The following is a 27,046-nucleotide window of genomic DNA, read 5'->3' as shown; positions in this document are numbered from 1 at the left end:
AAATACTTAAAATTATTATGAAACTGGAAAAAAAAAAACTTGTTAAAATCTGCCCCATTTCAAGCCTTTATAGTAACAAATTAGAAAGTATATAAGGTTGTAGTTTTAAGTAATAGAAAATCAATAAAATATCAAAGATGACTGAATTCAGTTATTCATATCTTAGTGTTCTTTTGATAGACCTGTGATAATTGGATGCCTAACAAGTAAAAGACAGTAATAATTCACGTGTAAATTCTATAGAGTTATATTTCTGCAAAACCACTGTTATTAAGACCAAAGTAATCAAGATAATTTGGTCTTCTAGTCGTAAGATGCAATCACAGTAATGATGTTAAGAATTTGTGTATTCTAAAAGATAACTTTTACATGAATTTTCTGTACATGGAGAAACATTCATATGAGAAAACATTCAAAAGGCAAAGGATGTAAATCAAGAATGTTAATCTGTAGATATGAAGTATTATCTATAAATGCAAAGATGAATTCAGTTGATTCTTAAAAAGTTAGTCGTCTTACTAGTTTTGTGAAAATCAAAAAACTATTCTGGTATCCCTTGTTCATTAATTCCAGTATAAGTAACCATGAGTGCCTTGTTTGATTAGAGTGAGACCCGTCAACGTAGGAGTGTACCTGCTGTCATGTGACTTCTTTAATGCTGCAAAATGTTCCTCCCCTCGTGCGGCAGCTGTAAATACCTCGCTAATCAGTGAGCACTGCCAGAACAATGAATTAAAAATCAAAATTAATAAACGGTCCACACTACTTGGATTGCACTTTGTCATACCAGAATCCACTGCCTTCTCAGCTTGTTTACTTATTTTTAATATTTCATTTATTGGATAGAGACAGAGAGAAATTGAGGGGGGAGAGAGAGAGAAGGAAAGAGAGAGAGAGAGAGAGAGGCAGAGACAGCCCTGCTTCACCATTCATGAAGCTTTCCCCCCTGCTGGTGGGGACTGGGGATTTGAACTTCAGTCTTTGTGCATTGTAACATGTGTGCTCAACTGGGCATACCACCACCCAGCCCATTGTACTGTTGGAGAGGAGAGATTTGACCATTTGTGTTTCTCTGGCCTAAGTGTTTCTGCTGCATAAGCCCTCTGGGTGCTGGTCTCTGAGCTTGGTGGGAGCATAGCCCACAACTTCATGGCATTTAGGCGAGTTTCCTTCTGCTTCCTGGACATAGAGCAACAGGTGTGAAGACCTGAGCACGTGTTTATAGAGTTCCATATGTCACTTATGTCCATGTGTCCTTCCGTAAGACACACGTAAGGGTGTATGTCTCTGATTTGCAGGGGCTCCTCTTGTAAAGATCTAAGAACTGTGATTCCATCACCCACCACACGCACACACACACAGCTTGACTTGATCATCAGTCTTCCTTGTTAATCTTACATATTTGAGAGATATCAGCTATTTTTGAGATGAAAAGAATGGCAGAGGTGATTTTGATCTGGCTGTAATGAAGATTGTGGACACACAATAGAATAGAGAAACAGACAGATGGATTTGGGGTGTGTGTGTGTGTCCCCTCCTGTCCCCTCCTCCCCTGCCCCACCTGTGTGTATATTGCCTGGGGTTGAACCCAGGGCCTCATGTAAGAAGCATGTGCTCTACCACTGAGCTACCCAGCCTAGTTTGTTCTTATCTTAACCATTTTTGTTTGTTTCCATAAGTTATTTCATCAGCTCAACTTGTCTCTCTCTCATCCCCTGCCACAGCCCCCAAGATGGAGTTTTTTGTGATTCTACATCTTGCAAACTCTTTTCCCCTCCTTTTGACTTTTTTTTTTCTATAATATAAGAGAGCACTGCTCAGCTCTGCCTTATAGTAGTGCTGGGGATTGAACCTAGGAGTTCTGGTATCTCAGGCATGAAATCTCTCTGTGTAACCATTGTGCTATCTCCTTAGCCCCTCCCCTGCCTTTAAATTTTTTTATATTTATTTATTTTCTCTTTTGTTGCTCTTGTTGATTTTTATTGTTGCTGTAGTTATTATTATTATTGTTATTGATGTCATCATTGTTAGATAGGACAGAGAGAAATGGAGAGAGGAGGGGAAGACAGAGAGGAGGAGAGAAAGACAGACACCTGCAGACCTGCTTCACCACCTGTGAAGCGACTCTGCTGCAGGTGGGGAGCCAGGGCCTCAAACCTGGGATCGTTACGCCAGTCCTTGCACTTCGTGCCACATGTGCTTAACCCGCTGCGCTACCACCCGACTCCTGCCCCCCTCTTTAAAATTTAATTAATTTATTTTGGATAGAGATAGAGAAATTGGGGGGGGGAGAAAGAGACCTGCAGTAGTGCTTCAGTGCTTGTGAAGCCTCTTCCCTGCAGGTAGGGACTAGGGGCTTAAACCCCTGGGGTCTTTGCATTTGTGTGCTTTATTACATGCATCACCTGGACCCTGCTTTTTAAAATTTAAGATAGATATAGATAGGCAGACAGACAGACAGGCAGACAGACACCATAGTACCTACCATGTGTGGTGCTCCCATATGATGTGAGGGACTCAAACCCAGGCTCTCATGTATGGTAAAGTGTAAACTCTACTGGGAGTGCCTTCTCCTAATCCTCAACTTATCTTAATAAATTCTTTAATTTAAAAGATTATATAGATCCTATATCCAGTGGTAGGGGAGAATTTGAGTGTGGATATTCGGCTTGTAACTAATCCGATATTTGCAGTTTCTGGCTATCTTGGCAGTTTGAACTTATCCATGATGTCCTGCTGTTCAGTAGGAAGTAACTGCCTGACAGAGCCAGATGTGGCCAGAACTGCTGCTGTCAGAGCATCTTTGCTTAGCTGGCAATTTATGACAGGAAGGAGACGTTTGATTCATCGCAATAGAAACCCATCCGTTAGGTAGAAACTTATTTCAATATCTGTGTGGGTTGATGCTCTCTTAGAATATCAAGACTTCTTTGCATGTGAAGTTGGGGGAGGAGTTCTGTCAGATTGTTTTCAGAGATTCATGGTTGCTCTGAACTGCAGTTGGGCAGCTCCTTGTGGGTAATGTGTAGTGGTTAAGAACACAGGCCCCAAACTAACTATATCACTTTCTTCCACTCTGTGTCTTTGTGGCCTGGGTTGTACAAGTCTTATTTAGGAGAGAGAGAGAGAGAGCTAGAACATCACTCTGGTGCATGTGATATCTGAAACTGAACATCATACTTTAAGAGTCCAATGCTTTATCTACTGTGCCACCTACCAGGCCTCTTTGAAACTTTTCTTTACCTAGGTTTCCTCATCTGTACCAGGAAAGCGGAAGTACTTCTGTCAGGGTTGTTACATAGATTGAATAAAGCATTCCAAACCTCGCACAAAATTTAGGAATTGTACACAAAGTTCTGTGTTGGGCTATAGGTAGAGTGATAACTTTGACATTACCTGGAAATTTTAGCTGGAAGTTTCTCCTAAGTCTATAAATTTCTTGTGCTCAAAAGTAAGCCCCCTCTGAATAGAGTAAAGAGTTTTCTTTCCTTTTGAAGGGAAAAGTGATATTGTACCTGTCTAGAATAGTCTCTATTACTCTGAGATGTGTGAGGCAACATACTCCTTTAAAAAAAAGTCTGCTGATATTGACTATTAAGTAGTAAAACCTAAAACTTTATGACTTGATCACTGAAATTCTTCAAAACTTGCAAAGAACTTTTAATAATTGCATTCGTCTTCTTATCCTGGCTGATGGTTATCTTCTTTGAGATAACTGATACTGCTTGACAAAATAGTCTGTTCATAAGCAGAATCCTACTTCTTTCTTTCTCTCTCTCTCTTTCTCTCTCTCTATTTTAAAAAATTTCATTTATTTATTAATGGATAGAGACAGAGAGGAATTGAGAGGTGAGGGAGAGATAGAGAGGAAGAGATAGAAAGACACCTGCAGCTCTGTCTTTAGTATCTGAACTAAATGAATTTGATTTGTTCCTAGGACTTTGGGTCAGACCCCTCAGATCTCAAGCTAGGCAGAGAGGGGTGTTCTGCACTCAGGCTATTTGGTCTGTAGCTTAATTAAGGTATTTTATTCTAATGGTGTCATAATTTTAAAAGCAAGGACTCGGTCACATGCCCTCATTTATTCCCACAGAATAGCTCTTTGTTTTCCTGGAATGGTGAAATAGCTTCTTTGGACTGTACACTGCTTGGCCATGTGTGTGATCCGGGTTCCCGTCCTCTCCTCACCACACTGATGCTCTGTGTTCATTTTTACTCTCTGTCGCTATCTTAAAAAAAAAAAAAAAAAAGAGGCGGTAGCCCAGTGGGTAAAACTCACGTGGCACAAAGCACAAGGACCAGCATAAGGATCCCGGTTCCAGCCCCCGGCTCCCCACCTTCAGGGGAGTCGCTTCACAGGCAGTGAAGCAGGTCTGCAGGTGTCTTTCTCTCCCCCTCTCTGTCTTCCCCTCCTCTCTCCATTTCTCTCTGTCCTATCTAACAACGATGACATCAATAAGAACAATAATAACTATAACAATAATAAACAACAAGGGCAACAAAAAGAAAAACAAATAAATATTAAAAAAAGAAAGAAAAAGTTGGTATTCATTTGTGTTTCTAAATTTATGTTTCTGATGATCAAAGTTATATGTGTATGTGATATAAAAGATGCGGTTTCCTTCAGACTTAAAATAAAAGCTAAGAGTCTCCCATCTTACTTCCCTTTTCCAGGAGGACCCCATCCCATAAACAGCTGCGTTCAGTGCTTTTTAGTTCTTTCTGCTGTTGTAGTTATCATTCTAAACAAAGTGCATTTATGGATGGATATATTTTGAATTTCCAGACTCCTCTGTAGACTTTCAAAGAAAACAGAGTCCAGCTCTTTATTGGGCTAGCCCTGTTCTCATGCCATGTCATCATATCTGCTGTAGTCTACAGCTTGGGGGCTAAGTTACATACAAGTGGTGTAGCGTAGGGACTAAGAGGACTATTGGCTTGAATTCCAGTGTCACCACCCATGAGATTCGTGTGGTATTTTTCAGCAAGGTGTTTTGTTACTGTTGTTGTTGATTGTTCCTTCGCTTCACTGGGGCCATGTGCCTGTATGATCCCAGTGCGCTGGGGAGGATTGTTTTTATTTTCAGATAACAAAAAATACAAGTTTTTGTTTGTTTGTTTGACTTTTTACTGTAGAGAGAGAGGGTAAGGCAGATGGAGAGAGAAGAGAGAGGGGCGGGCGGTGGTGTACCCAGTTAAATGCACATAGTATTAAGTGCAAGGACCTGGGTTCAAGCCCCCTACACTACCTGTAGTGAGGACACTTCACCAAGCAGTGAAGCAGGTCTTCTGGTGTCTATCTTTCTCTTCATATCCCCCTCCTCTCTCAATTTCTCTGTATCCTATTGAATCAAAAAATGGGAAAAAGAAGAGAAAAGAAAAGGAAAAAAATGACCATCAGGAGCGCCAGATTCATAGTGCCAGCACTGAGCCCAGCAACTAGAGGCAGAGAGAGAGAGAGAGATGCCACAGCACTGTCTCACCATCCCTATAGTTCCCTCACTGTTGTCTTTGGTGCTTCCATGTGCTTCTGGAACTGGAACCCAGCACCTAGCACATGTTCCACTGGGTGAGCTACCTCCTCGCCCCTTTCAAGGTTTTAAATCTTCACCTCTTAGTTTAAAAAAATAAAATAATAAAACCTACCTCCTGATTTTTTGTGGACTGTATCTTTCTGTAAAGCTTGTAGTGAGTGCATTTGGCACATGATGAATTTTAACAATTTTCAGCTCTCTTCATTACTATTGTTGAGACCACGGCCATCCCCTGTCTCCCTCTGTGCTTAAAGGATGAGGCTACTCTGGTCGTTACAGGTCGTGGTCAGCAGTAGGTCTCTCCTTTGTAGGCTTCTGTCATGGAGGATCAGAGATTTGGGATGTCCAGAGAATGGATCTCGAAAGGAAAGAGGAGCCCAGAACTGACTGGCTCCCATTCCTGCTCCCAGAGGCACCAACCGGGAAGTTCTTTGCCCCAGAAATAGTCACAGAGCAGTGAAGAAGACAAGCCTTGAATTGACTCCTGGAAAGTCCCTGAATAGAAATCCAAGGCTGGGGAATGAGGAAGGTTCTCTGTGGCAAGTCTCTACAGGCACAGTAGTAGTAGGTAGGACCCTTTTTAAAATTTTTCTTTCCCCTGTCCTGTGAATGCCTATTTGTGATCTCCACACGCACTGCTTACTCACTATGTTGTCTTTAGAAATTTGTAACAGGCCAACCTGCACATGTAATGCCTGCTCCCAGCAAAATATTTCTTTGCTCCTTTGTAACCAGTTTTGTCCTCAGTTGTCCTCCATTTGTATCCCCAAAGCCGACCAGCAGCAGGGGAGGTGATTTCTGATTGTGGCCTCCTCCACCAGCAACAATTTATTCACAGCATAGAAATTGAGAAAGTGTCAATGGTTGAATGGGGAACCCACTTAATGGGCTTCCACCTCCACTAAGTCATCCATTTTGTTGCGTATCTAAGGATTTGTGTTTTAAAGTCTTGTAAAAATTAATGTCTTTCGCCCAGATATAACTTGTCAGTGAAAGATCAGTGTGACTTCAGTAGATACCTTTAGTGTATTTAGAATGTGTAAATTTGTGCTTTGAACTGTAGTTTAATAAATGTAAAATTGTATCATACTATTAGTTGCATTTGACCTAATGTAACCCTTATATGATTGCAATAGTTTTATGTAGATTAAAAAAAATTGAGAAAGTAGCCAAAGGGGCCAGGTGGTCGCATACCTGGTTGAGCGCAAATGTTACAGTGAGCAAGGACCTGGGTTCAAGTCCCCGGTCCCCACTTGCAGGGGGAAGCTTCACTGTCTCTCTCCCTCCTTAACTCCCTCTTCCTCTCCATTTCTGGCTGTCTCTATACAAATAAATAAGTATAATAAAAATTAAAAGAGAGAGAGAGATCCCCAAGACCTGTAGACTTCCACTGTCACTGGGCCTTTACCGCTCAGAGTCAGCTATTTCAGATAAAGAGAGTTGGAGACTTGCGAGGCAGACAGGAGAGAAAGACACTTGAGCACTCAAGCTTTCCCAGTGCCTTGGGGGCCAGGCTCAAACCCAAGTTGCACACGTGACAAAGCAAGCACCTTCCCAAGTGAGCTATCTTGTCAGCCCTTTGAAAGGGGAGTTCAATATCAACCACCTGTGTCTTCTCTTAGGCATAATTTTGGGAAAAGAAACCTCCCATATGAATTCAGGATTATCGGCTAAGTTGCTGTGGTTTTTCACCAGAGTCACCATTCCTTTCCCTGCTCTACCCCAAACCCTCTCATTTTTGTCATTCTTGGCCTCTGCCTCTGCTCCTCCTACCTCTTGTCCCCTAGCCAGGATGCTTGCAAGTCAGCATAGTTAATTGCCACACCCTTCACCTTTCCGTATCTAATGAGTCATCAGTGCTGTTGACTCTCTCTCTCACACATCTAAAGTCTGCCCCTTTAGATGCCCTAAGACTTCTGAGTTGAGACCGTTGGTTGTCATTTGTCACTTGGAGCAGCCTTCCAACTGTGTCCTTCCCAGGCTCTCCCAGTTCACTCTTCAAACTGTTGGCCGGGTGAAGTTTCTCAGGTACCTCCCGATAATGGAACTCCAGGTGAGACCTAATGATGACTCCTTGACATCCAGAGGATAAACTCTGCATTTCTCTGACTCTGACCGAGAGAGAGGCAAGGCCTTGCTATGATTCTGACTGCACCCAGACACACTCCCTCTCAGATCCGTCTTGTGCCTCCTGTTCCCTGCCTGTTCTGTCTCTGCCTGCTGTCCCCCCATCACTGCCTGACTGGGGCCTGTTTGTTCCTCAGGACACTTTGGATGTTATCCTAAGAGTATCAGACTGTCCTTTCCCTCCCACATCTGGGTTGAGTACTTCTTCTGAGTAGTCCTTATCGTCCTGTTGGAAGGATTACTAACTTGTCCTCCTAGGTTTAAAAAGTTTCCTAGCAGAGGGATTGACAAGCAGTTATAAAAGCAGTTAGATAGTTTACAAGGACTGAAGAGCAGGTCCCTGGACGAGCTGGTCCAGAGTGCAGATCTAGAGACTTGCACTTAGCTAGTTGGGCATCCTTAGACACAGCTCTTAATCCTGACGTCTGGCTACTCCGACTGTCACTTAGGATCGTGTTTATTTCTTGGGGTTCCTTAGAAGACTGTAGAGGGCCCCATATGTTGTCTGCCACATGGCAGAATACTCAGTAAATGTTAATTTTCTTTTCTCCTTTCATAGACAAGTTGCAGCTTCTGAGATTATCTTTGCTGTTTTGCTGGCTATTATTAGCTATGGTCTTGATTATTTTTATTAATAGAGTGCCAGGGATTGAACCCATGACTTCATGGTACAGACAGACGCCTGTGTTGAGCCACCTCTCAAGTGCTATTTTTTTTTTTTTTAATTCTTGGTTAAGTCACCACCCTTACAATCCATGTAGCATTGGAAAGAGAGTTAAGAAGTACCCAGAAATGGGTGTCAGATGAAATGAGTGTCTGAAAGGGATCTAATTAGAAAAGTATTTTTATGCCCTAGAATTTAAAATTATGTTGTAGTCTTATGAGAGACTGGAATCTAGATAAAGAATAGTAGTTGTGGGCCAGATAGTGGCACACCTGGTTAAGCACACACATTACAGTGCACAAGGACCCAGGTTCAAGCCCCTCAAGAGAGAAAGCTTCACGAGTGGTGAAGCAGGGCTGCAGGTGTCTCTCTGTCTCTGTATCTGTCTCCCCCTCCAGCCTCAGTTTCTCTCTGTCTCTATCCAGTAGTAAAAAATAAGTATATATTAAAAAGAATAGTTGTTTATTTTCACTATTTTGAAGAATATCTTTCAATGTTTCACATAAGAATTTAAGTTTTCTTCTTTACTAATTTTTTTTTTTTTTACTCTAAGTCAGTAATCCTGCTGTTACTATAAAGTTTCACAGCTACAGTAATAAACAGATTATATGTGTGTTGGTTTATACTACCTCATTCCACAAAGGGTTTGAGATGGATTTCAGAAACATAAAATACTGTACAAGCGAAATAGTAAGAACAGAAGAATCAGAAATTAGGAGCCATTGGAAAAAAATGTTATATGGCTAAACCAGGGGGGAAATAATAATACTTGATTTGTGAACTATAAGGGCTTGTGTCATTACGATTCAATAGAGCATGGCTCTGTAATCTTCTTAGCAACCAAAAGGGAAGCTCAATGAAGGTGATGAAAGAGGAGAGGGTTTACCTCTGCCACTCAAGAACACTTTTTTTCTTAACTTTTCTGTGGAAGGCAATGAGTGGTGAATGACTGTTAGCATTACCCTTATGGTAGATGTCAACTAGATTTTATCAGGAAGTTGCTCTTTAGTGTTTCTCTTTATTATTTCCTTGTTAATTGTCTAGAGACAGAAATCAACAGAAAAGGGGGACGTGGAGAGGGAGAAGGAGAGAGACACACATACCTGCAGCACTGCTTCATTGTCGGTGAAGCTTACTACCTGCAGGTAGGGACTGGGTCTTGAACCTGGGTCCTTGTGCATCGTAACAGGTGTGCTCAACCAGGTGCTGCATCACCTGGCCCCATTCTTCAGTGTGTCTCCTAATCAGAGCTATGCCATTAACACACAGTTGTGACAGTAGTCCTGCCAGCAGGCTCCATTCTCAGCTGAGTTCACAGAATCCAGGTCTGGCCTCATCTGAAGGCAATCGGGAGAGTGCACTGCACAACTTCCCCCTCTTCTTTCTTTCTTTCTTTTTTTTTCCCCTTCTTCTTTAAATGCCACTGCTTTCATCGGGGCTCCTGATAAGAGCAAGCCAGGAGTTTGAGGATCTCTAGTTGCTGAATTACACTGGCGTCCTTCCCTTGAGAGACGAACACACCTATCAGAATGACTACTGTTGTGAGTTAAGTGCAGGTGGTGCAAAGCGCAAGGACCTGAGTAAGGACCCCGGTTCAAGCCGCCCCCCCCCCCCCCAGGCTGCTGCTTACTCAGCGATGCGGGAGAGGAACCAGGAACTCTCGTGGCTGAGCGGGAACACAATGCAATTCTGCCTTTATTCATCTGCCTTTATATCTTCCGAGGTGGAAGTGGCAGGCTGGAAAAAGGAAGTGACTAGGAGGGGGTGGAGCGGGAAAGTTGTAAGCATCCATCTAACCAGTGGGGATTAAACCAGTGCCCTGCAGGTAGGGTGGGTCTCAGACAAAACAATGATTATGTAAATAGACCACAGCCTAAGGGGCCTGGCGTAATAACCAACATAAAACAACAGTAACTACAAGAGTAACTATTTAACTACAAGGGCAATTATTTAAATTAAATATTTAAATAAATATTTTAAAAAACCAAGGGCAACAAAAGAGAAAATAAATAAGATATAAAAAACAACAAACCAGAATGACTACTGTTAAAAGAGGATGGGTGACATCAACAATAGATGAGAATATGGTGTAACTGCAACTGGCAAGACACTGCTGCTGGCAATACAGGAACTACTAGTATGAGTTCTGTCCCCGGCATTACATATCCCAGAGAGATCCTCTGGTTTTCTCTCATTAGTAAATAAATCTTTAAAAAGAGACATTTCCGTCTTGGATGGAACTTGAAGGAATCGTATTGAGGGATATCAGCCAGAAGGAGAAGGACGATCTTATTTATAGGCAGAATTAAAGAAAAGCAAAACACAGGGTGAAACCTGGACTAGCAATGGTCTGTTGCAGCAAAGCGCAATGACTAAAATTCTGAATTCTCAAGCATGAAGCATGAGGTCAGAAGTTTGATCCCATGCATCACAGGTGCCAGAGTGATGCTCTGGTTCATTTTCTCTCTATCTATCTCTTTCATTAGTGAATAAATTAATCTATAAAATAAAATGGCGGTGAAATACCATACTTGGATAGAGTGTTGCTTTGCCATATGTGAGAGCCAGGAGTCCAGCCCTCGTTGCACTGAAGGAAGCTTGGTGCTATGGTCTTTGTCTCTCTCTAAATAATAAATAACAGCAACTACAACAAATTTGTCATTTCTGTTTCTTCTGGTTTCTGCTTTTTAAGAGAGAATTATTTGGGGGTGGGGGTAGATGGCATAATGGTTATGCAAAGAGACTCTTAGGCCTGAGGCTCCAAAGTTCAGTACCCTATACCACCATAATCCAGAGCTGAGTGGTGTTCTGGTAAAAAAAAAAAAAAAGAAAAGAAAAGAAAAAAAGAAACAGAGAGATTGTGTGGAGGGATTTAGACACTGTCCATTGGGTTTAAGTGCCTCCTCCATCCCCGTTATGTAATTGTTACCTGTAGGAGAGTTGACTCGGCTACGCAAATGCCATGAAGCTAATAGCAACTAATTTGGAAAACACTCATAAATTAACTGTAACTGCCAAATCACCTTTAGGATGGCAGTAAAAGGCTCAAGGCACACGGATAATCTACTCCTCTTTGAATCTTGTCATGGTTGTATGAAAGCTAAATGCTGAAGGTCACTGGGACTCTTGTTACATAATGTTTTGCAGTTCAGCCTATTTTGTATCCTGTTGTATGCTACAGCATTTAACCTCAGTAAATATTCCCTTTGGGAGTTTTTGGTTGTAAATATTTTGCCATTGCAATTATTTAAATTGTATGGTTACGGCGGCCTTTGTCTTCACGTAACATGCATGCAGGGGTCTTTGTAAACACCGCTTATTGTAGGTTTTGTTTTCAGTAGAGAGTAGGAAACAAAGAGGATATGGTTGGGGAATCTGGCAAACTTTTTGGTAGGCGAAGACTTCCCAACTTAACTTTCATGGACTTGGCTCTGTAACTCTTAAAACATGCACACGTAGTCATGCACTAGGCCATAGGAGTACATTCTAACACCTTTAACATCTATCTATATATCTTAAGGCAGTTAACACATTCTGTGTGGTGGAAATTTTATTTGCATAAGTGTTACTAGGCTGAAAAAGTCTTGGAAGACAGAGAAATCTCTTAGTTGTTTTTATATTCTCAACTATCTAAGAGTGCACAGAACATGACAGGTGGTTTTCATATGAAGAGAAAGAGCACACGTAGCATAACTTAGACAACCTCTTCTGTTTCAAAAATTTATTAAAGTAACATTAGATATTAGAGGGGCCAGGAGGTGGCACACTTGGTTGAGCACATGGGTCACCAGAGACCCAGGTTCAAACTGTTGGCCTCCACACCTGTAGGAGGAAAGTGGTGAAACAGACTTGTAGAGGTCTCTCTTTCTCTCTCCTATTCTACTTCCCTCTCTCCTCTCAGTTTAAAACATATTTAGGAAAACCCTCTGTGAGTGTTGGCTGAATAATGTGGAGGGACAAGGGCTTGATTTCATTATTTTTAAATATTTATTTAATTTATTTATTCCCTTTTGTTGCCCTCATTGTTTTACTGTTGTAGTTAGTATTGTCGTCGTTGTTGGATAGGACAGAGAGAAATGGAGAGAGGAGGGGAAGAGAAAGACAGACATCTGCAGACCTGCTTCACCGCCTGTGAAGCGACTCCCCTGCAGGTGGGGAGCCGAGCCAGGGGCTTGAGCCAGGGGCTTGAACCAGGATCCTTAAGCTGGTCCTTGCGCTTTGTGCCATGTGCGCTTAACCCGCTGCGCTATAGCCCGACTCCCTGATTTCATTTTTTAAATAGAAGTTTTGTAACTCTGACTATAGTAGCTTTGTACTTACTAAAAAACCACAGTGAAAGCACCTGTCTCACAATATGGAAGATTAAATGAGATCCTCACACACAGCACATAATATCGTCTAAACTGCTGACTGCTGAGGTTTGCAGAGCTGAAAGAGAACATTGTTCAGTCTTCCTTTCATGGCATCTGCCGTAGCCACTTGGGAGGCTCTTGCTTTGTGCACGGCCCAGGTTTGAGACTACCTCCACCTCCTTATTGGAGCTTTGGTGCTGTGGTGTCTTTCCCTCCTTGCCTGTGTCTATCTGAAAAGTCATCCTGGGGCGGTGAAGCCCTAGTAACCCAAAACAAACAGATACACAAACAAACAGATAAATCCAAGAAAAACAGTCAGAAGATAGAAGATAAGACATGTTCATGGGGACCTTGGAATGTCCTGTTAAAATTACAAAAGAAGCAGAAGTTTTGTGAGTTATACTGGCAGATAATTGCATATCCAGGAATTAAATTGGGGGTAGGGGATGGGGCTAGGGGCTGGATGGTGGCCTGCCCACTGCAAGCACCAGTAAGGGGGAAAACTTCTGGAGTGGTGAAGCAGTGCAGCAGATGTCTCTGTTTCTCTTTCTCTCCTCCTCTCCATCTCACCTTTTATCAGTAGAAGAAAGGAGAAGAAGAAAAAGAAGGAGAAAGCCACTGGGAATGATGGAGTCATGGAGTCATGCAGGCATTGAGCTAATAGTAATGATATTTTCTCAAATTCGAGCAGGAGCTAGGCGAGGCTGAGCATTGTAATAGTATATGCACAGCAGCACAGAATTTCCACTTGAGAGAGTTCCTGTTAATTCATGTGTAAGTGCTAGTCAGAGGCTCTACACCTCGTAAGAAGGACACTTACAGATCAAGGAAGAGTGTTTTGTGAGACTTCTCTGAGGAAATTATGTTGTGGTTTCTCCACACCCCCTCGGAGAAGGGGGGGAGAGGAGACGTATGCTCTCACATTTTGTCTGTTAAGCAGAATTTTCTCTCTAGTTAGGAACCACAGCGGACTAAGGTCTGTATCCCTTGAGCCAGGCAGCAGAAGGGCAGACTGTAACTAACTGCTTCCACAGTAAGTGATTATCTGAGAAGTGGCTGTGTTGGGATTTGCCAACACTCCAGAGTTTGTCAAAGCAAAAGGAAATATGAATGTTTCCAACGGTCCAGAGGCAGGTCTCATGGAACGAGGGGCAGCCTGGAGCTGTTTTGACTCCTCCGTCAACTCAACTGTCTAGAAAATGCAGCAAGGCCCCAACAACGAGTCTTTTTAAGAGGCAGCCAGAAAGCCACGAGAAGGAAGGAATTATCCACATCTGTAGAATTACAGGCAGGAGGTGGTGAGTCTTCACTGTACAAGTGAATCTGGAAAAGCAGCGTCAGCTCCAAACATTGTCAGACAGGCCCTCCTGCTAGGACCAATTATTAAATGAGAATCTCTGCTTTCTCTCTTCCAGCCTCCTCTCCCCCATATTTACTTTGGGGAGAACTGACAGCTAGAAATAGGGAGAGGAAATCATGGGGGGGAAATGCAAAGTTGATCTCACTGTCTCCCCAGTTGGGGCTGGGGAAAGATTTAGGTCTGCTGCCTCTGTGAGACTATCTAGGTGTGTGCTTCTTTTTTTCTATTTATTTATTTCCACCAGGGTAGTTGCTGGGGCTGTCTGGGTGTCTGCACAACGAATCCACCACTCCTCATGGTCTTTCTCTTCTTATAGAGATGGAGAGAAAAAGGAGAGGGGAGGAGGCGAGGAAGGGAGATACTTACAGAACTGCTCTACCACTTAATAAAGCCCTCCCCCCACACACACACACACAAGTGACAGCCAGGGGCATGAACTCAGGTCATTGTACTTGGTGACATGTGCACTCTACTGGGTGTGCCACTGCCTGGTCCCTGTATCTGCTTGTTTGCTTGTTTGCTTGTTTTCCCATGCATTTATTTCCAATGCTTAGAAGTTGCTTAAAACCAGACACATTGATGGAGGCCGGTGACGTTGAGCTGTAGGGGTATGTCTGATCTGTTTAAGAATACATACACGGGGCTCGGGCGGTGGCGCAGTGGGTTAAGCGCATGTGGCGCAAAGCGCAGGGACTGGCATCGAGCCCCCGGCTCCCCACCTGCAGGGGAGTCGCTTCACAGGCGGTGAAGCAGGTCTGCAGGTGTCTATCTTTCTCTCCCCTTCTCTGTCTTCCCCTCCTCTCTCCATTTCTCTCTGTCCTATCCAACAACGAATTGTGTCAACAAGGGCAATAATAATAACCACAACGAAGCTACAACAAGGGCAACAAAAGGGGGGAAAAATGGCCTCCAGGAGCGGTGGATTCATGGTGCAGGCACCGAGCCCAGCAATAACCCTGGAGGAGGGAAAAAAAAAAAAAAAGAATACATACACACTTTTCAGCAGTTCCATTTAACACAAATAGTTGCTGTCCTAATTATTATAATTAGTATTGGCAACTGCTTTACAGTTTTGATTCAGATGTTACTAATTGTTAGTAAATTCAGTTGCATTGTTAATTCCAGCTTTCCCCGTTTATCAGGCTGAGTAATATCATTTCTGCATCAATTATTTTTCTGCATGTGTATGACATACTTCAACTACAAATATCATTTACCATGCCATAAATCTTCTCCTTTTTCTCTCTCTCTCTCTCTCTCTCTCTCTGTCACAGCCTGGGTGAGCTCGCTCTCCATGGGGATGATTTTCTTCTGCTGCCCAATTGTCAGTGTCTTCACAGACATATTCGGCTGCCGGAAAACAGCTGTTGTGGGGGCTGCTATTGGCTTCATTGGACTCTTGTCCAGTTCTTTTGTAAGGTAAGAACTTGGTTATTTCCTGTTGCTTTTTACAAACCCTTAGGTAGCATAGTTAGTTTATTTCTCAGAAACTTTGATGTTTAGAAGCAAACAGTCCTCCTTTTCATTGCTAAGAACTTTAATCTGTATGATTTATATACATTGTTGCCCAGAGCTTGAAAATTTGAAAGCTTTTCCTTGTAACACCTAAGAGTTACAGACATCATCAGTCCAGATCTGTGTGTTCCTGGGGGAGGGCGGGGGGAAGGTTCTTCTTTTGGTTCCTTTTTAAAAAAATATTTTATTTATTTATTTATTAGATAAAGACAGATGATAAATTGATAGGGGAGGAGACAGAGAGACACCTGCATCCCTGCTTCACCACTTACGAAGCTTTCCTCCCTGCAGGTGGGGACCAGGGGCTCGAACCTGGGTCCTCGAGCACTGTAGTGTGTGTGCTTAACCAGGTGCACCACCACCTGGTCCCCCTTTTTGTTTTTTATTCACATAAAAATCCTAAAAGAACGGAAGTTATAAAGAACCTGTTAGAATGATGGATTGTTTAAAACCACAGCTTTGCTTTAGGTCAGCTTAGACCTAGGCCCAAAGGGTACATACACTAAGTGATATTTGAAGTAATATTTCATAGGCGTGATAAAAATATTTTTATTGAGATCAAAACTGATGTTTATTTCAACCCAGGCAGAGAATTCATGACTGGTTTTTTTCTTTAAAATAAAATACTAAACATTTTTTAAGGTGATGGCAAAATGAAGTGTGAAATTCAGCTTAGATTGAAAATATCATTATAATCATCCCATGTGTGCTAAATACGTTTACTTGTGAAGGGAATAGCTGGAAAGTGCTGAGGTACACGTTAGAAGTATTGCTCCCACCAGCAATAATTCTCCCAGCAGATCCCCATGCATTGTCAGAATAATCCCAAATTAAAGAAACACTGGTTTAATATGTAACTCGGGCTAACAAAGGTGATTAAAAAGAAAGCCTCTTAAGACAATTTTCATCCTCTCTTTTTGATTTTTTTATTTATTATTATCTTTATTTATTGGATAGAGACAGCCAGAAATCAAGAGGGAGGGGGGTGATAGAGAGGGAGAGAGACAGAGAGATTCCTGCAGCCCTGCTTCATAAAACTTTCCCCCTACAGGTGGGAACCGTGGGCTCGAACCAGGGTCCTTGCACACTGTAACACATGCACTCAACCAGGTGCGCCACCACCTGGCCCATTTCATCCTCTCTTCACTTTAGTGATTTATCTTCATTTCCTGCTTTTTTCCTTCCCTAGTTATCTCATGCTGTGGTTGAAAAGCATTATTGTGGTCACTAGGGGGAAAAAAATCCAACTTATACTTCTTGCCTGGCTTATTTTTAAAAATGTAAGTTCTTTCAAATATGTATTTTAAACGTTTAAAAACAAAATTACGATTTCGGTATTTATTATTAAATATTGAAACATTTATTAACAGAGTGCTTGGTTTTGCTCATAGTTACCCCCCCCACACACACACACACACCTCCCCAGTAACTCTACAGTGAACTTCTTTCAAGCTTTTTCTGAACTGAGACATTTTGTTTGGATGCTAAACAGTTATTTGTACCCCACAGTACCAAACAGATATTTCATCTTTAAAGTACTTTTTTTTTTTTATAAATTAAGTTTTATTTATTTATTTATTTTCCTTTTTGTTGCCCTTGTTGTTTAACATTGTTGTGGTTATTAATGTCGTTGCTGTTGGATAGGACATAGAGAAATGGAGAGAAGAGGGGAAGACAGAGAGGAGGAGAGAAAGACAGACACCTGCAGACCTGCTTCACCGCTTGTGAAGCGACTCCGCTGCAGGTGGGGAGCAGGGGGCTCGAACTGGGATCCTTACGCAGGTCCTGGCGATTTGCGCCACGTGCGCTTAACCCGCTGCGCCACCGCCCGACTCCCAGTACTTTCTTTTTTTAAAAAAAATTTTTATTTATAAAAAGGAAACATTGACAAAACCATAGGATAAGAGGGGTACAGCTTCACACAGTTCCCACCACCAGACCTCTGTATACCAACCCCTCCCCTGATAGCTTTCCTATTCTTTATCCCTCTTGGAGTATAGACCCAGGGTCATTGTGGGATGCAGAAGGTTGAAGGTCTAGCTTCTGTAATTGCTTCCCCACTGAACATGGGCGTTGACAGGTCGATCCATACTCCCAGCCTGTCTCTCTCTTTCCCTAGTGGGGAAGGGCTCTGGGGAGGCAGAGCTCCAGGACACATTGGTGGGGTTGTCTGTCCAGGGAAGTCTGGTCGCATCCTACTAGCATCTGGAACCTGGTGGCTAAAAAGAGAGTTAATATACAAAGCCAAACAAATTGTTGAACAATCATGGACCTAAAGGCTGGGATAGTGCAGATGAAGTGTTGGGGGGTTACTGCATTTTGTAGATAGCTAGTAGGCATATTTTAGTTATATTTCAAAGGGCCTGTAGCTATACGTGTTTTTTGTTTTGTTTTGATTTTTTTTTTTCCTGAGCCTGAAATCTGATATGCAGGTGAATCTTAATTATTGTCTGGGGAGACAATGTCATGGCTGGGAAAAGGACCAGAAAGCTGAATCAGGGAAGAGAGTAGCTCCCTAATATGGGAAAGGGGTATAAATATTGTTGACTGTAAACCCCATTGATTTGATGTAATCTGGGGCCCATAATTAGCTTAGGAGCCTGTGTGACCTCTGCATACCTCTAGATCTGAGCTTACATTCTGTGGCCATGAGTAGGAACATTTCATGCTGCTCCAGTATCGAACCATCTTCCTCAGGTGTATCATAGAGTATGTTGTCCATCCTCCCTTCGGAGGATGGAACATTCTATACCATGGTTGATCCAGGTTGAGGGCAAGGTCCTATGGGGACCCACAAAGGGGTCTATTTTGTTGTTCTGTAAAGTACTTTCATTGCACTTGTGATAGACAACACACGGCTAGCGTGTGTCTTGCCACCTCGAGGCCCTGGGTTCAATCCCTGGTACTACGTGGTGGTCCCTGGTTCTACAGGGTGGGTGGATGATGAAACTGAGCTTTAAGGTTTCACTCCTCCTACCCCCCCCCCACCAAAGAGAGAGAGAGAGAGAGAGAGATGGAGAAAAAGAGAAGGATATATATGTGTATAGGGCGGGGGGGGGGGGTGGCACAGAGTATCAGACCGGAGTGGAATCTGCATTCCTAAAGCCTCAAGTTTGGACCCAGGCAGCACACGGCTAGAATGGAATTCTGACTTCCCTCTCCATCTTCTCTGAATCTGTTGTGACATAAATAATTACTTTTTTTAAAAAAAAGCTTTTTTCATTCATTTTCCATTTGTGATTAATAGTGGGTTACAAGACTGTAAGATTATAGGGCACGTAGCTCCACACCACACCCACCACCAAGGTTCTGTGTTCCCATCCTCCCAAAGAGAACCACCATAGTTCTCATGGAGTCTTAGGGACAGTCTGATACTGTCTCTTTTCTCTTTTCTCTTCTCCCTCCCTCCCTTGTTCATGTGTATCAGTTCTCTAGAGTCCACATATAAGTGAAACCATCTGGTAGTTGTCTGGCATCTCTTTACTTACTTGGCTAAGCACAATCACCACGATCACCTCCAGTTTCATCCATTTTGTTCCAAAGGACACAATGTTGCCTTTTTGATTGCAGAGTAGTAGTCCATGGGATATATAGTCCATAACTTCTTTAGCTGGCTTCTGTGAATGATGCAGCAAGGCATATATGTCCCTTTGAATTTGTGTTTGACTGTCCTTTGGATAAATGCCCAAGAGTGATATTGCTGGACCATATGATAATTCCATCTTTTCTGAGGACTGTCCATACAGTTGTCCAAGGGGCTGCACCAGTTAGCATTCCCCACAACAGTGTAACAGGGTCCCTTTTTCTCTATTACCTCACCAGCACTTAGCATTTCCTACAGACTATTCTCACAGGTGTGAGGTGGAATCTCAGTGCAGTTTTAATTTGCATTTCTCTAATGCTAAAAAACATCAGTTTTGCTTAGAAGAAGACTCTGTTTAGGTAATTTTGTGAGATTGTTAACACTTAGTAATACACATCATTATTGTATTAGCTCGAAGGCTTTGGTGGAGAGAGGCTGAAGGGGTTAGAAAATCTGTGTAACCTTGTTTAGTAGACCAGACAGACAGACAGGCAGACACACCTACTTGAAGCAAGCTGTGTGTTTTGTTTTTCTTTAAAGCTTTCTGGCCATTGAGAAATAGAAATTGTAAACTTTATGTTGTAACCCTGTCTTTTTTATCCTCCCTTCCAATCTTTCTCCCTTCTTTCCTTCTCCCTTTCTCTCTCCTGTCCTCTAAACCTGACAACTGAAGTAAAATGTTCTGAGACCAAATTCCTAGGCATGTCACTGTTTAATCTGGAGATCAGCAGCAACCATAGTTTCACAGTGATATGTAGTAGCAAGGGGATGGGGCTTATCTTTAGTTCTGAGCGTCCCTTTTCATCTAGTTCGAGTGCTGCCTTTCTCAGCGAGGCGGCTTTACTTACCCTGGGTCACGCCAGAGGCCCACCTCCAGCTCCTTTTTTTTTTTTTTTTGCCTCCAGGGTTATAGCTGGGGCTCCATGTCTGCAATACGAATCTATTGCTCCTGGAGGCTATTGTTTTCCCTTTTGTTGCCCTTGTTGTTATTGCTCTCATTGTTGTTGGATAGGACAGAGAGAAATTGAGAGAGGAGGGGAAGACAGAGAGAGGGAGAGAAAGACACCTACAGACCTGCTTCACTGCCTGTGAAGCACCCCTACACACACACACACACACACACACACACACACACACACACACGGGTAGTCAAGGGCTTGAACCGGGATCCTTACACCAGTCCTTTTGCTTTGAGCTATGTGTTACCCTCTCTAGATTTTTTTTTTTTTGTACTTGCCATTAGACTCACCATAGTTTGAACTACCTTTTACTGAAGTGAAAGTTTTGGAGTGAGGAAAGCTCAATAGCAGTAGTGAAAATCCCACCATGAGGTTCACGTGCTTAATTCCATAGGAGAGACATGAAACCACTGCATTAACTGGGAAAGTCATCAAGCATTTTTACTAGGTTTTTCTATGCAAAATGCATCATGACGTTCCTAAAAACCCCAAGAATTTCACTTGTTTAACACTGTGGGGCAGGGGAGATAGCACAATGGTTCTGCAGACTCTCATGCCTGAAGCTCCAAAGTTCCAGGCTCAGTCCCCTGCACCACCATAAGCCAGAGCTGAGCAGTGCTCTGGTTTGAAAAAAGAAGCAAAACATAAAACCCTTTTTTTTTTAGTGTTTTTTATTTGAATTTTTATTGCATGATTAATGTTTTACAGTCGACAGTAAATACAATAGTTTGTACATGCATAACATTTCTCAGTTTTCTACATAACAGGACAACCCCCACTAGGCCCTCTGCCATCCTGTTTCCAATTCCAGTCCAAGTTCTGCTTAGTGTTTTCTCTTTTGATAAAAAAAACTCTTAACAATATATATATATTATGAGGGTTGGGCAGTAGCACAGCAGGTTAAGCGCAAATGATGTGAAGCACAAGGGCTAGCCCAAGGATCCAGGTTCGAGCTCCTGACTACTCACCTGCAGGGGGGTCCTTTCACAAGCAGTGAAGCAGGTCTGCAGGTGTCTATCTTTCTCTCCCCCCTCTGTCTTCCCCTCCTCTCTCCATTTCTCTCTGTCCTATCCAACAACAACAACAATAATAATAATCACAACAATGATAAAACAACAAGGACAACAAAAGGGAAAAAAATAGCCTCCAGGAACAGTGGATTCGTGGTGCAGGCACTGAGCCCCAGCAATAACCCTGGAGGCAATATATATATTATTGAATAGAAACAGAGAGAAATTGAGACGGGAGGAGGAGGTAGAGAGGGAAAGAGATAGAGAAACACCTGCAGCCCTGCTTCACCACTTGTGAAGCCTTCCCCTTACGGTGGGGAGCAGGGGCTTGAACCTGGGTCCTTATACACTGTAATATGTGTGCTCAACCAGGTAACCCACTGCCCTGACTCCTAACAAACTTTTTCTTTATCTGCCTCCAGAGTTAACTGCTTAGGGCTCAGTGCTTGTACTAAAAATCCACTGTGAGAAACTGAGAGGGGTGGGGGAGATAGAGAGGGAGAGAGAAAGACAGATACCTGCAGGCCTGCTTCACAATTTGTGGTGATTTCCTGCTTCAGGGGGGGAATGTGGGCTGTAACTCAGGTCCTAACGGTACACCACCGCCTGCCCCCCACCACAAAAAAAAAAGGATTTAATATTATGTGTGAAGGAATGATTCTGACTTTTATGTGTGTGACTCTGATTTTGCAGCTCAGTGTTGCAATTCTGTGGCCTAATTATATAGGCTGATGTTTGTGATGATACTGTGTTGTCAATACTTTTTAATATCGGTTTTGAAGACAGTCAAATAATCTATAGTAGACTGATATTTTTCACAAAAAAATCGTTGAATTAAGATAAATTAGTATTTTAAGAAATGAGTTTCTGTAGATCTTTTAAATGGAAGAGTTTGACAATTAGTAAAAAGAACAACAACAATAGAAAGATTAGTTGCAACTATCTGGAAAACCATTTATGTGGAAACTTTGATGTAAAATGAAAAAATATATATTTTCTTATTATATTATTATTTGGGGTAGGTTATCTTGATCTTGTTTGACTAAAACAACTATGAGTAGGGAATAACCACATTTAGAATATACATACGTATTCAGTTTTTGATAAGTTTTACCTTCATAAATTTTTATTAGTGATTTAATAGTGATTAATAAGACTGTGAGATAACAGGGGTGTGATTCCACACAGTTCCCACCACCAGAGTTCTGTGTCCCATCCCCTCCACTGGATGCTTCCCTATTCTTTATCCTCTGTGTCCCATCCCCTCCACTGGATGCTTCCCTATTTTTTATCCTTCTGGGAGTATGGACCAAAATAGATTTAAAAAAAAAATTTCTTGGGAGCTGGGCAGTAGCACAGCAGGTTAAGCGCAATGGTGCAAAGCGCAAGGGCTGGCATAAGGATCCCGTTCAGGCAGTGAAGCAGGTCTGCAGGTGTCTATCTTTCTCTCCCCCTCTCTGTCTTCCCCTCCTCTCTCCATTTCTCTCTGTCCTATCCAATGACAACAATAACAATAACAACTACAACAAGCACAACAACAAGGGCAACAAAAAAGAAAAAATAGCCTCCAGGAGCAGTGGATTCGCAGTGCAGGCACCGAGCCCCAGCAGTAACTCTGGAGGCGGAAAAAAAATTCTTTATTGGGGGATTAATGGTTTACAGTCCAAAATAGAATTTTTTTAAGAGAAAGGGAAGTATTTTTATTTTATTTTATTTTATTTTATTTTATTTTATTTTTTAACACAGGTATAGAGAGGGAGAAGGAGAACCAGAGTGTCATTCTGGCATGTGGGATGCCAGCAACCCAACACGGGAACCCATCCTTCCAAGCTTAGTGCCCTACTCACTGCACCACCTTCCAGGTCCCCATGTTGAAATGTTTTCTTTTCTTCAAAAATGTTTTTTTTTCTTTCACGAAGTAAGCAGCAGTGCTGTAAATGTTAACTGAGTAAAGAACGATTTCTTAAATAGCGTTGGAATGATAAGAATAACCTGGAAAAGCCTAGGAAGCCTCTGGAATCTGATTTGATGTCAGTTTGGGATTAGCAGCAAAGGCAAGGCCATCTCAGGCCGAGGAAGTCAGAAGTTGATGAGAGTCTAGAATTCCTCATGAGCCCTCAGCATGTTGCTAGGCTAACACTGTTGCCCAAAGCTAAATGATTAACCACTTTAAATATATATATATACTGGCTAGAGACAGAGAGAAATTGAGAGGGGTGGAGGGAGAGAGACAGAGAGACACCTGCTTCACCATTTGTGAAGTTTTCCCCCTGCAGGTGGGGACCAGGGGCTTGAACCTCAGTCGTTACACACTGTAATGTGAGGGCTTAACCAGGTGTGCCACCGCCTGCTCCCATTTAACCACTTTTATTATCTTAGTTTCTTTACCCCCTGATAAGCATCATTTTAAGTTAGACTTCACAAAAGAAAAAAAAAAAAAGAGGACTACCCTTACTTTAACTATCTCACAAAATTCAATATTGTGACCCCTTCCTCTCCTGAGAGATGTGTTGTGTGGTTCAACTATATATTTCTTTAATCCTTTCATGATCTTTTGGAGTCTCTGACCTTCAAGCTTACAGATTGGGGTCACTAGTGTGCACACTTCGTTTTCTCTTTCTACAAGCAGAATAGGATTTCTTGTTTTCTTGCACAACCCTGAGGACAGCGTAAATCCAGGGTGAAGGCTAACCTGTAGCTCTTAGGCCAGAAAAAAAATGTTCCTGGCATAGCCTTGAGAAGTCATAAAATGCAGTCTTTTCTTCTTCTTTTTTTTTTTTTAAGTGGCTGGGAAAATTCCATCAAGTTTGCATAGTTAAATTCTAATGTTAAAAACCCTTTATTAAGTTTAGGTTTTTATTGTTACTGTTAATCACCATCAATTTGACGAAGGATTCTTCCTGGCACCATCATTCATGTATTTATTTATTTATTTATTTATTTATTTATTTATTACTATTATTTCTTTTGACAAATTTGGACCTACTTTATTATTTTTAATCTTGTGTGTTTGTCTATTTCTTTTCTTTTTTTTTTTTTTGCCTCCAGGGTTATTGCTGGGGCTCAGTGCCTGCACCATGAATCCACTGCTCCTGGAGGCCATTTTTCTCCCTTTTGTTGCCCTTGTTGTTGTAGTCTTGTTGTGGTTATTGTTGTTATTGTTGGTGTCATTCGTTGTTGGATAGGAGAGAGGAGGGGAAGACAGAGAGAGGGAGAGAAAGACAGACACTTGCAGACCTGCTTCACCGCCTGTGAAGCGATTCCCCTGTAGGTGGGGAGCCTGGGGCTCGAACCAGGATACTTAGGCCAGTCCTTACAATTTGCACCACCTGCACTTAACCCGCTGCACTACTGCCCGACCCAGTATTTCTTTTTTATTTATTTCCTTTTTTCTTTTTTATTTATAAAAAGGAAACATTGAGAAAACCATAGGATAAGAGGGGTACAACTCCATACAATTCCCACCACCAGAACTCCATATCTATCCCCTCCCCTGATAGCTTTCCTATTCTTTAACCCTCTGGGAGTATGGACCCCAGGTCATTGTGGGATGCAGAAGGTGGAAGGTCTGGCTTCTGTAATTGCTTTGCCACTGAACATGGGCATTGGCAGGTCAGTCCATACTCCCAGCCTGCCTCTCTCTTTCCTTAGTGGGACAGAGCTCTGGGGAAGCAGGGCTCCAGGACACAGGTTGTCTGGCCAGAGAAATCTGGTTGGCTTCATGCTAGCATCTGGAATCTGGTGGCTGAAAAGAAAGTTGACATACAAAGCCAAACAAGTCGTTGACTAATCATGAACCTAAAGGCTGGAATAAATAGTGCAGATGAAGAGTTGGGCACCATCTTTTATTTTGGACATGTGAAGACCTCTGCCCCAGTGCCTTATGTGTGGTTCACCTGAAATCCAAGACACACAGGGGAACAAAATCATCGATGACTTTAGTAGTCATTTTCCGCATTTTCAAAACGTTTTCACTATCCATCCCATCTGCTTGTTTATTTGTGAGAGAGGCAGAGGGATAGAGAAAGAGTGAAAGATACTACAGCTTCCTTCACTGTGGTGGGGGCCAGGTTCATACCTGGGTCTTAAATAAGGCCAAGCAGCACACTAAGTGAGCTATTTTCTAGCCTTCCATTCATTTTAGATTATATATATATATATATATATATATTATTTCATTTGTTAATGAGAGAGATAAGAGAAAGGAGAACCGGAACATCTCTCTGGTACAGGCACTGCCAGGTATTGAACTGGGGACTTCATGATTGAAAGTCTTTTTTTTTTTAACTTTTATTAGTGATTCAATAATGATTAACAAGATTGTAAGATAACAGGTCTAATTCCGTACAGCTTCCCACCACCAGAGTTCCCCTCCATTGGAAACTTCTCTATTCTTTATCCCTCTGGGAGTATGGACCAAAATTGAAAGTCTAATGTTTTAATCCACTGAGCCACCTCCCATACATACCACTAGATAGAAAATATTTTTATATTTTCTGGGGTGGGTGGGTGGGGAGAATACAGGTCCATGAAGGATGATAAATGACATAGTGGGGGTTGTATTGTTATATGGGAAACTGGGGAATGTTATGCATGTACAAACTATTGTATTTACTGTTGAATGTAAAACATTAATTCCCCAATAAAGAAATAAATTAAAAAAAAGAAAATATTTTTAGTGCTATATTCTCTTTTTGTCCTTGTGTGTGTGTGTGTGTGTGTGTGTGTGTGTGTGTGTGTGCTATGTTCTTGATTAAGTGTATTGGTCTCTGGGGTTTGTTTTTATTTGTAGAAATTCTGTTGAGTCTGTTCTACTAGCACCTGATAAAAATAATGAAAGCTCTCTCTCTTTTTTCCATCCTCGCCCAGCTCCATCGATCCGCTGTACCTTACCTACGGAATCATCTTTGCCTGTGGCTGCTCATTTGCATACCAGCCTTCCCTGGTCATCCTGGGAGTGTATTTCAAGAAGCGCCTCGGACTGGTGAACGGCATTGTCACTGCAGGCAGCAGTGTCTTCACGGTGCTGCTGCCTTTCCTTCTGAAGGTGCTGACAGAGAATGTGGGCTTCTTCTACACGCTGAGGGTCCTGTGCATCTTCATGTTTGTTCTCTTCCTGGCCGGCTTTTCCTATCGACCCCTCACTTCCACTGCCAAAGAGAAAGAGAGAGGAACTAAAGGAGGTGACCGATTCTCCCTCTTGTCTAGAAGAAAGTTCAATCTTCCCCAGAAAATCTTCAATTTTGCCATCTTCAGAGTGACCGCTTATGCAGTGTGGGCAGTTGGGATACCAGTTGCTCTGTTTGGATACTTTGTGCCTTATGTTCACTTGGTGAGTATGTTTCTTGGGCTTTGCAGGTGAGGGATGCCATTATTTCACACCAGGAAACTCAGAGGAGCAAGCTAGAGAAGGCTGAAATGAACACCCACCATTATTCTGGTTGTGACTCAGGTATTCTTGAAATTAAAAAAAAATCTACTTAAGGTCAATACACAGTCAAGAGTAAATGAAGGATGTGTTTCATGTTGACCTTTGGTATTGTAGAAATCTAGAACAAAACAGCAACAGGGAAGGCTGAGCCCAGTGGTGGCATGCCAGCTAGAGTACATGCGTTACAATATTACAGTGCAAAAGGACTAAAACAGTTTTAAAAAGAAAAAGGCAGACAAAGAAGTCGAACTAAGCATCATCAACACACACAAAAAAAGCTTCATCACTTTTCCACCCAGGATCTTAACAAAGCTTAGTAAGGCATAAAAATGGTACATTGGGGGGTCAGGCAGTAGCACAGCAGGTTAAGCACACATGTCACAAAGCACAAGGACTGGCATAAGGATCCCAGTTTGAGTCCCCAGCTCCCCACCTGCAAGGGGGTTACTTCACAAGCGCTGAGGCAGGAGTGTACGTGTCTCTTTCTCTCCCCCCTCTGTCTTCCCCTCCT

The 27,046-nt window shown here is 42.3% G+C and overlaps 1 protein-coding gene across 2 annotated transcripts in view; it reads left to right on the top strand.

Moving 5' to 3' along the window:
• The window catches only part of SLC16A10 (solute carrier family 16 member 10), a 155,930-nt gene that overhangs the window by 75,353 nt on the left and 53,531 nt on the right, over positions 1–27,046 (top strand). For both annotated transcript variants that reach the window (XM_060190633.1, XM_007528144.3), the window contains exons 2-3: positions 15,312–15,456; positions 25,974–26,436. In XM_060190633.1, the coding sequence (XP_060046616.1) occupies positions 15,312–15,456; positions 25,974–26,436 (608 nt within the window). The remainder of the gene's footprint in view (positions 1–15,311; positions 15,457–25,973; positions 26,437–27,046) is intronic.

Source organism: Erinaceus europaeus, chromosome 4 (assembly GCF_950295315.1).
Source record: "Erinaceus europaeus chromosome 4, mEriEur2.1, whole genome shotgun sequence".
In the NCBI taxonomy this organism is placed as follows: domain Eukaryota; kingdom Metazoa; phylum Chordata; class Mammalia; order Eulipotyphla; family Erinaceidae; genus Erinaceus; species Erinaceus europaeus.
This window is presented reverse-complemented; position numbering and strand designations above follow the sequence as displayed.